At 49.2% G+C, this 10277-nt stretch overlaps 2 protein-coding genes across 2 annotated transcripts; one reads left to right on the top strand and one right to left on the bottom strand.

The window, feature by feature from the left end:
- Positions 1-1245: 1245 nt before the first annotated feature.
- On the bottom strand, positions 1246-1676 carry LOC116968562 (histone H2AX-like). The gene has a single exon (XM_033015333.1). The coding sequence runs from the start codon at positions 1674-1676 to the stop codon at positions 1296-1298; it is 381 nt and encodes a 126-aa protein (XP_032871224.1). The 3' UTR covers positions 1246-1295.
- A 7767-nt stretch (positions 1677-9443) lies between these two features.
- LOC116968514 (histone H2B-like) lies at positions 9444-10012 on the top strand. The gene has a single exon (XM_033015282.1). It carries the CDS (start codon positions 9531-9533, stop codon positions 9951-9953), a length of 423 nt encoding a protein of 140 aa, XP_032871173.1. The 5' UTR covers positions 9444-9530; the 3' UTR covers positions 9954-10012.
- The last annotated feature ends 265 nt before the right edge of the window (positions 10013-10277 follow it).

Below are 10277 nucleotides of genomic sequence, written 5' to 3'. Positions count from 1 at the left end.
GGCTTCAGGAGGGGGAGCATCCTATAGCCAGGTGGAGGGCAGCGTCTTGAGGTGGGGATGCCAGTGGGGGGGGGAGGGGCATGGAGTGACCCACTCATGGCCTCTGAACTCACTGCCTTGGGACTAACGCATGGTCTCTGGACTGACTGACTAACTCATGGCCTCTGGACTTTCAAACTGAATCACAGCTTGTGGACTGACTTATGCCCGACTTCTGGAGTCCTGTCCGATTTTTGTAAACTGAAAACTGTAACATCCACATTGAGGAACAGCTTCTTCCTGACAGCCATCAGGCTATTAAACATAACGAATAAGCTCTGAACTACGAAATGCTATATTATTTGTACTATTTGTTATTTGTTGATATCTCTCACACACACCCCCCTACCTAATTTACGGCTAATTAGTAAATTACTTGAACCTGGGCCTATGGCGCTCTTTTTAAATCCTCTTTCCCTTTGACTCACTTACTTCCAGCCAATACTAGCTCTCGCTGCTTCTCTCCTCTCTCCGGCGGTCGGAGCTCAGTCAATCGGAGAAAAGACTGCAGTGTGATTGCCGGCCAATTTCAGTGCAAACAAGAAAAGAGGCAAATGTTATCATAATATCGTTTCCATCAATTTATATCGATTTTAATGTCCCCATAAATTGTATGCGGTGCGGATTTACTGATCCGCTAGCGAAACTGACGGAATTCAGCTCTGCCCGAGGCTGGATATTAGTCGCTGTTTTCGGAGAGAAACCTTGAGTCGATGTTAGCGTTGCTGCATTAATTGTTCTGTAGGTGAGAGGGAAACGGAGTTGGTTTCGAGGAGGATCTCTTTCTGTAGGTCGCTGCCAATGTTCTGAGGAATATCTGCCTAAATGTATCTTCCCGCATCAGCCAACCGCTGTTTCATGTTTAGTTTTGAGGTACAACGCGGAAACTGACCCTTCGGACCAGCGAGTCCGCACCGACTAGCGATCCTCACACATGAACACTATCCTACAAATGATAAGTGTTTGAAAACATATATTTTTAAACATTTATATCAAACCAATTAACCTACAACCCTGGACGTCTTGAGTGTGGGAGGAAACGGGGTGAACGTAAAAATTGTGTACAGGGAAGCGCCCGTAGTCGGGATCGAACCAGGGTCTTTGGCGCTGTAAGGCAGTTGGTCAACCGCTCCTCCACCGTGTAGACAACTCAATGTGCAGTCCCGCACTAAACATAATCGATGATCAGCCCTTCCACAGACATGGTGAGTGGCTCTGAAAAGAGCCTTTGGGTCACTATGTTGAGTTTCTCTCGCTTACTTGTTCGTTCCGCCGGTTTTCTTGGGCAACAGCACGGCCTGGATATTGGGCAACACACCGCCCTGAGCGATGGTCACCCCTCCCAGCAGCTTGTTGAGCTCCTCGTCGTTGCGGACGGCCAGCTGCAGATGTCTGGGGATGATGCGGCTCTTCTTGTTGTCCCGGGCCGCGTTGCCGGCCAGCTCGAGGATTTCAGCCGTCAGATATTCGAGCACAGCAGCCAGATAGACCGGGGCTCCTGCACCCACCCGCTGAGCATAGTTGCCTTTCCTCAAGTGCCTATGAACACGACCGACCGGGAACTGCAGACCAGCACGGGATGAGCGAGACTTGGCCTTGGCCCGAGCTTTGCCGCTGGTTTTTCCTCGTCCAGACATCACCTGATGTTTTGTACACGCAGAATGAGAAAACGTTCACAGACTCGCCTTTCTTATACCTGTTTGAGGAATCCAGAGAACCGCTGGTGATTGGTGAAAAAGGACATGATCTCATTGGTGTGAAGAATGACCCAATCACAGAACTGTTTTATCTACCAATCAAAACCCACAACAGAAAAGCGCTGAAAATAACTGCCAGTCCCTCCAAAACTCGAACTTTGAAATAGCCGCCAAACTATAAATCTGTATGTCAATACAATTTGCTACATCACATAATCATTGCTTTTTTGATTATCATTTTTTTATGTAAGTGCATTGCGTTAAGATGTTAATTATACTGCTGCGAGTAAGAATTTCATTGTTCCGTTCACGGTACATATGACAATTAAATACTCTTGATTGTTGACCACCTTGAACCCCGGGCAATACAGCACAACACATTTAATTTACGATTTATTTGGGCCGGTAACCGATTACAAAAAATGATCCTCGGCATCAATTAGCGATCGGTCACTATGTAAACGGTGTCGGATTATCGTCTGGTTCATTGTCACAAAAATCGGAATATGGGCGAAAGTGTGAAATATTCCTCCTTGAAAGACTGGACGAATTGCCGAGTAGAAATGCAATTCAGAACAGTTACAGAGATGAAGACAATAAAACAGCAACGACAGCACTAATTAAATCTTTGGAAGTGACCAGAAACCGCTCGGAGCGCGGATTAAATAGGCAGTGACGTCACCCTATTCTAATGAGGGATGGAGCAGGAGCGGATCGTCATTGGACGGTCGGTGAGATGTTTAATGACACTTCTTCTGCAAACGCTCTGATTGGATATCTCCTCCCTGGAGGGGAGCTTCGACCATCCGGCCTGCGGGCTGCGGTGCTTCTGGCTGCCGAACGGCGGGAACCTTAAAGCTTCGACCGCCGGCCTGCGGCCTACACCAGCCTGAAGCCGCGGTCTCCGGTGGGGAGAGCCGATCCTGGACTTACCTTGCCTTTGACTTTATCCCTTACCATCTGGACGTCCGCAGCAACGGCTGCGGAGGGTGGAGGTCCCGACCACGGGGGAAAATGGAGGAGGACTGGCCAAGTTCTGTGCCTTCCACCACAGTGATGAATGCTGTGGTGGATGTTTGTGTTACATTTTTATTGTGGTTGTGTGTTCTTTATTGTTGTACCGCTGCTGACAACCCAAAATTCCACCGGCCCTGGTTGTGTGGCAATAAATTCTATCAATCAATCAATAATCATAATCGCTCGCTCCGCCAATCAGAAGCCGCTCTCACTCACTGTTCGTGTCCTGTCCGGTCCCAGAAAGCGCGGAAACAGGCCCTTCTGCCCACCGAATAGTCGCCGACCAGCGATCCCCCTACACGAGCACTATCCTACACACTAAGGACAATTTACAATTGTACCAAGCCAATTAACCTACCAACCTGAACGTCTTCAATGTGATAGGTAACCCGAGCACCCACAGAAAACCCACACAGGTCACGGGGAGAACGTACAAAGATCCGTAGTCAGGATCGATCCCATATCGATCATTCCGGTAGGCGGCGCGACTCTCGTCAGCAGCGGCCTCTGCAGTCCGTCTGCGTTTTTATTATTTTATGTCTATGTTTTTATGTAGTTTTTGTTATTTTTGTTGGGGTATGTGTGTGGGGGTGGTGTGGGGGGGTTGGGGGTAACTTTTAAATCTCTCCCTGCACGGGAGACCCGACCTTTTCTTTGTCGGGTCTCCGTTGTTGTTGGGGCTGCAACGAGGAGCGGCCTCCAACAGGAAGACCGGGGGCTGTGGTGCCGACTGCTCACCTCACCGTCGCGGAGCTGGCCGAGTCCAGAGCGGGTGGAGCTGTGGTGGACGCTGCTGCGGCCCGACCCCCGGAGATTCGGAGGCTGCAACTGCGGGTCTGGCGGACAGTAACATTGGGAGCCCGCGGGTCCCTGGAGGGAGACCGCTTTTCGGGGCTTCCGCAGCGGCGACTTCTCCCGCCCGAGTTGCGGGGTTGAAGAGCACCTGGAGCGGGGCCTTACAGCACCGCCCCGCGCGGCTTGGAATGGCGGCGGGTCTCTGCGAGCGCACGCCGGGGGCTCTAACACCAAGACCCGGTGCGCGACCTTGCATCACCCGGCGTGGCTTTAATGGCCACGGGACAATTGCCATCGCCCGCCGGGGACTTTGACTTTGACTCTGACATCGGGGGGGGGGGAGAGTGCAGTGGAGAGAGAAGTTTTTTTGGCCTTCCATCACAGCAATGTGATGGATGTTTATGTAAATTATGTTGTGTCTTGGGTCTATTTGTTTGTAATGTATGGATGCAGAAACGGCATTTCGTTTGGACCTCAAGGGGTCCAAATGACAATAAATTGAATTGTATTGTATTGTATATCTCTGGCGCTGTAAGACAGCAAAACTACCGCACACCATGGACAGACGACGTCACCTATGCATTTTCTCCAGAGATGCTGCCTGACGCGCTGAGTTACTGCAGCTTTTAATATCTGTCTTTATTTTACGATGGCACCCTGCTACCAGTGGGAAGTAAAGAGCCAAAGAACAGAGATGCATAATTAATAGATGGGGGAGGGGGGGAGAAGAGAAATGTTACCCAGAAGACGGTGGGGTCTGGAAGTCACTGAATAGGTGGGAAAGAGTCCACAGCTAGGGTTCCCAACCTGGGGTAAATTTACCCCCAGGGGGTACATTTGTTGATTCTGGATCTGTAGATATTTTTTCTCATTGACTAACTGTGTTTGGTTCTGGTATACAATTGTTGTTCACCATTAGTTGTTAATAAATAACTGAAATAACATTGTTATTTGCAATTAAAGTTGGAGGGGTAAACGGGACGAAAAAGGTTGGGAACCCCTGGTCCACAAGATAACCGGAGGGTTGTATTTTGTAATCAGTGCTGTGATGCAGGTGTCGGTGCAGAATTCAATGTTGTTTGTTACCTACATTAATGTTTTGGATGACAATGCAGGTAACATTGTGAGTAAATCTGCAGATGACACCAACAATGTTGATCTAGATCAGTTGGTTTGGTGGGGCAAGGAATGACAAATAAATTTTAACTCTGACAAATGTGAGGTGTTGCACACTGATATGCAAATCCAGGGTAGGACTTGCACAGTAAATGGTAGAACATTGGAGAGTGTTGCAGAACAGAGATCTCGGATTACAGGTGCATGGTCTCTGGAACATCATAATACGGGTGGTGTGGTGAAGGCAACGTTGCCATACTTGCCTTCAATGGGAAGGGTATTGAATACAAAGATTTGGATATCATGATGCAGCTTTGTATTGGTGAGACTACACCTGGAGTAGTGTATGTAGTTCTAGTTGCTCAGCTTTAGCAGGATTCCATTATGCTGGAAAGGGTGCAGAAGAGGTTTACCAAGATGTTTTGGGGACGTGTGTTTGAATTATAGGAAGAGGCTGGATAGGCAAGGATTGATTTGGGAGCATAGGAGGCTGAGGGGTGACCTAAATAAAGTGTGAAAAATCATGAGGGGCATGAATATTCAACACTCAGTTTTTTCTCCCCAGGATAAAGGATTCTAAAACTGAATTTGTACCCGACAAAGAGGCTGGCGTAGCTGGGGCCCATGCGTGTGCCCAGAGTGGAATGCGAGGAGTTCCGTGCATTCCACTCTCTAGGCAGACACTCTCCGCCGCCTCCGCGCATTCCACTCTCTAGGCCCTCACCCCTCATCTTCACCATGGATGTCCAGTCACTCTACACCTCCATCCCCCACCAGGATGGCCTCAAAGCCCTCCGGTTCTTCCTCGACCAGAGGAGCAACCTATACCCAGCCACTGACACCCTCCTCCGCCTAGCGGAGTTGGTCCTCACCCTCAACAACTTTACATTTGACTCCTCCCATTTCCTCCAAACACAAGGCGTAGCTATGGGCACAAGCATGGGCCCCAGCTACGCCTGCCTCTTTGTCGGGTACGTTGAACAATCCTTGTTCAATACGTACCAGGGCCCAACCTCTACCTCCGTTACATTGACGACTGCTTTGGGCCACCTCCTGCACCCACACACAACTGACTGACTTCATCCACTTCACCACCAACTTCCATCCGGCACTCCAATACACCTGAACCATTTCCGACACTTCCCTACCATTCCTTGACCTCACCATCTCCATCGCAGGGGACAGACTTCTGACCGACATACACTACAAACCAACTGACTCACATGGCTATCTGGACTACACGTCTTCCAACCCTGCCCCCTGTAAAGACTCCATCCCCTACTCCCAATTCTTCCGCCTACGCCACATCTGCTCCCAGGATGAGACGTTCCACGCCAGGGCATCGGAAATGTCCTCGTTCTTCAGGAACGGGAATTCCCCTCCGCCACCATAGATGAGGCTCACACCAGGGTCTCATCCATACCCCGCAACACTGCTCTCTCTCCCCATCCCCGCACTCGCAACAAGGGCAGAGTCCCCCTAGTCCTCACCTTTCACCCCACCAGCCGGCAAATATAACAAATAATCCTCCGCCATTTCCGCCACCTCCAACGTGACCCCACCACTCGCCACATCTTCCCATCTCCCCCTATGTCTGCCTTCCGCAAAGACCGCTCCCTCCGCAACTCCCTTGTCAATTCTTCCCTTCCCTCCCTTACCACCCCCTCCCCGGGCACTTTCCGTTGCAACTGCAAGAAATGCAACACCTGTCCCTTCACCTCCCCCCTCGACTCCATTCAAGGACCCTAGCAGTCGTTCCAGGTGCAACAAAGGTTCACCTGTATCTCCTCCAACCTCATCTACTGCATCCGCTGCTCTAGATGTCAGCTGATTTACATCGGGGAGACTAAGCGGAGGTTGGGCGATCGTTTCGCCGAACACCTCCGCTCAGTCCGCAATAACCTACCTGATCTACCGGTGGCTCAGCTCTTCAACTCCCCATCCCATTCCCAATCCGACGTCTCTGTCCTGGGTCTCCTCCATTGCCAGAGTGAGCAACACCGGAAATTGGAGGAACAGCACCTCATATTCCGCCTGGGTTGCTTGCGTCCGGTTGGCATGAACGTTGAATTCTCCCAATTTTGCTAGCCCTTGCTGTCTCCTCCCCTTCCTTAACCCTCGAACTGTCTCCTCCCATCCCCCCGCCCTCGGGCTCCTCCTCCTCCCTTTTTCCTTCTTTCTCCCCCCCACCCCCCATCAGTCTGAAGAAGGGTTTCGGCCCGAAAAGTCGACTATTTCCTTCGCTCCATAGATGCTGCTGCACCCGCTGAGTTTCTCCAGCATTTTTGTGTACCTTCGATCTTCCAGCATCGGCAGTTCCTTCTTGAACAAACCAAGGAACTGGTTGTGGACTTTGGAAGAGGAAGGACGAGGACCCACAATCCTGTTTATATCAATGGGACGATCGTGGAGAGAGTAAAAAACTTCAAATTACTGGGCATGAATATTTCCGAAGATCTTTCCTGGACCCAGCACACTAATGCAATTATAAAGAAAGCACATCTGTGCCTCTACTCCATAGTCCTACTCTACTCTCTAATTTTAGATAGCCATTGCTTTCTCCCTCCTTCCCCTCCCCCTTCCCAGCTCTCCCACAAAGCCTACTGTCTCCGCTCCTTCCTTTCTTTGTCCCTACCTCCCCCCCCCTCCACCGACATTGGGCTCAAGAAGGGTCTCGACCCGAAACGTCACCTATTCCTTCTCTCCATAGATGCTGCCTCACCTGCTGAGTTTCTCCAGCATCTGCAGTTCTTTTTTAATCATCAGCACCTCCACTTTCTGAGAAGATTACGGAGATTTGGTGTCAAAGGGGATTGTTATGTCAAAGACCAGTGGAAGTGGATTGGGAGCAACGGCTAGAGGGGGAAACGATCTGGTGTGTGGGACGCATTAAACAGTGAGGGAGTACGAGGTCAGAGTCAGCAGGTCCCTGTGAGATAAATAAGCAAATGTGCTGACTTTGGTTTAGATCTGACTCTCTCCATCCCTCCCCCACCCTAATTCTGCGACTAGTTGCACTGTTGTACTGATAATGTTACTGATTTTATGCCTCCATGTCACCTTAGCTAACAATGCACTGGGCCCGGGATATTAACACTGGTGGAACATCTCTAGAATTTCATGGAGCTTTATAGCACAGAAACAGGCCACCTGGTTCACATTGGCCATGGTGACCATGTATGCATTCTGGGTCAGTTCCACTTGCCCACATTTGACCCTTAGCTTCTAATCCCGTCCTATCCCAATGTTGGTCAAAATATATTTTAAACATTGTAATTGTACCTGTTTCCTCAGCAGCTCATTCCAGATATGAACTACTCTCAGTTAAAATATTGCCCTGAGGTCCCTTTTAAATCTCTCCTCTCACCTTGGCCCAATGCTTCTAGTTTTAGAATCCTTTATCCTGGGGAAAATAAACTGAGTGTTCAATATCCATGCCCCTCATGATTTTTCACACTTTATTTAGGTCACACCTTTGCCTCCCATGTTCCCAAATCAACCCTTGCATTCCCAGCACCTGCAATCCGAGATCTCTGTTCTGCAACACTCTCCAATGTTCTACAATTTACTGTGCAAGTCCTACCCTGGATTTGCATATCAGTGTGCAACACCTCACATTTGTCAGAGTTAAATTATATTTGTCATTCCTCGTCCCACCAAACCAACTGATCTAGATCAACATTGTTGGTGTCAGCTGCAGATTTACTCACAATGTTACCTGCATTGTCATCAAAAACAGTAATGTAGGTAACAAACAACATTGAATTCTGCACCGACACCTGCAGCACAGCACTGATAGCAAAATACAACACTGCAGTTATCTTGTGGACCAGGGGTTCCCAACCTTTTTCGTCCCGTTTACCCCTCCAACTTTAATTGCACATAACAATGTTATTTCAGTTATTTATTAACAACTAATGGTGAACAACAATTGTATACCAGAACCAAACACAGTTAGTCAATGACTGAAAAAATGTACAGATCCAGAATCAACAAATATACCCCCTGGGGGTAAATTTACCCCAGGTTGGGAACCCTTGCTGTGAACTCTTTCCAACAAGTCAATGTGATGAGGGTCCCACCCTCTCCCACTTATTCAGTGACTTCCTGACCCCACCGTCTTCTGGGTAACATTTCTCTTCTCGCCACTCTTCTCTTCCCTTCTTCTCTTCTCTCCTCTCCTCCCCCTCCCCAAATAAAGACAGATATTAAAAGCTGCAGTAACTCAGCGCGCCAGGCAGCTTCTCTGGAGAAAATGAATAGGTGACGTTTCGGGTCAAGGCCTTTATTCAGACGATATATATAGGAGGCGTCTGAAAGGACGGTCGTGGCCCCTGGACATGCGCTCTGGTGAAATAATTCTGAACCCGATTTACGTTCTCCCCGTGACCTGTGTGGGTTTTCTGTGGGTGCTCGGGTTACCTATCACATTGAAGACGTTCAGGTTGGTAGGTTAATTGGCTTGGTACAATTGTAAATTGTCCCCAGTGTGTAGGATAGTGCTCGTGTAGGGGGATCGCTGGTCGGCGAGTATTGGGTGGGCAGAAGGGCCTGTTTCCGCGCTGTGTCTCTAAAACTAAAGGATGACAAACGACAGCTTTCTGGGACCGGACAGGACACGAACAGTGAGTGAGAGCGGCTTCTGATTGGCGGAGCGAGCGATTATGATTAGATATCCAATCAGAGCGTTTACAGGAGAAGTGTCATTAAACATCTCACCGACCGTCCAATGACGATCCGGTCCTGCTCCATCCCTCATTAGCATAGGGTGACGTCACTGCCTATTTAATCCGCGCACCGAGCGGTTTCTGGTCACTTCTGTGCAAAGATCGTGTTTTGTTTTTGTGTTTGAAATCCACCGAGGAAATGCCCGATCCGCCGAAAACCAAAGATGCTGTAGGATCTTTGCCGAAAACAGCCGCCAAGAAGGAAACAGCTGCCAAGAAGGGCGCAAAGAAAGCTTTGCCGAAATCCGCAGTCAAAGGGGGCAAGAAGCGCAGGAGGTCAAGGAAGGAGAGTTACTCCATCTACATCTACAAAGTGATGAAGCAGGTTCACCCGGACACCGGCATCTCCTCCAAGGCCATGGGCATCATGAACTCGTTCGTGAACGATATTTTCGAGCGTATCGCGGGCGAGGCTTCCCGCCTGGCGCATTATAACAAGCGGGCGACCATCAGCTCCCGAGAGATTCAGACCGCCGTGCGCCTGCTTCTTCCCGGGGAGCTGGCCAAACACGCCGTGTCGGAAGGGACAAAGGCGGTGACCAAGTACACCAGTTCCAAATAAAGATCCACACATTGTTGAGAAAACACCCAAAACCCAACGGCTCTTTTAAGAGCCACCCACATTTTCGCAGAAAGAGTTGTACTAATGTTTCGGCATTGAATCGCAGCAGAATTGTTTCAGGATATTTCTGTTTGGCGAATTATTTCACATTTTATTTAGTGATTAAATGTTCCAATATACGCGGGATATTCCCGGTATCCATGTTGCGTTCCTGTCCATCAAATAGAAGTAAAACTCCTTTTCCTTCACGTCAGTGTAACAATATGATTGTTTATTTAAGTACTGTTGGTACGGGGGACTGGTTTAGAGGTGACACTGGGGGCG

This window comes from Amblyraja radiata, chromosome 45 (genome assembly GCF_010909765.2).
Source record: "Amblyraja radiata isolate CabotCenter1 chromosome 45, sAmbRad1.1.pri, whole genome shotgun sequence".
Lineage (NCBI taxonomy): Eukaryota > Metazoa > Chordata > Chondrichthyes > Rajiformes > Rajidae > Amblyraja > Amblyraja radiata.
The sequence above is the reverse complement of the archived record's forward strand: the minus strand, read 5'-3'. Positions and strand labels throughout refer to the sequence as shown.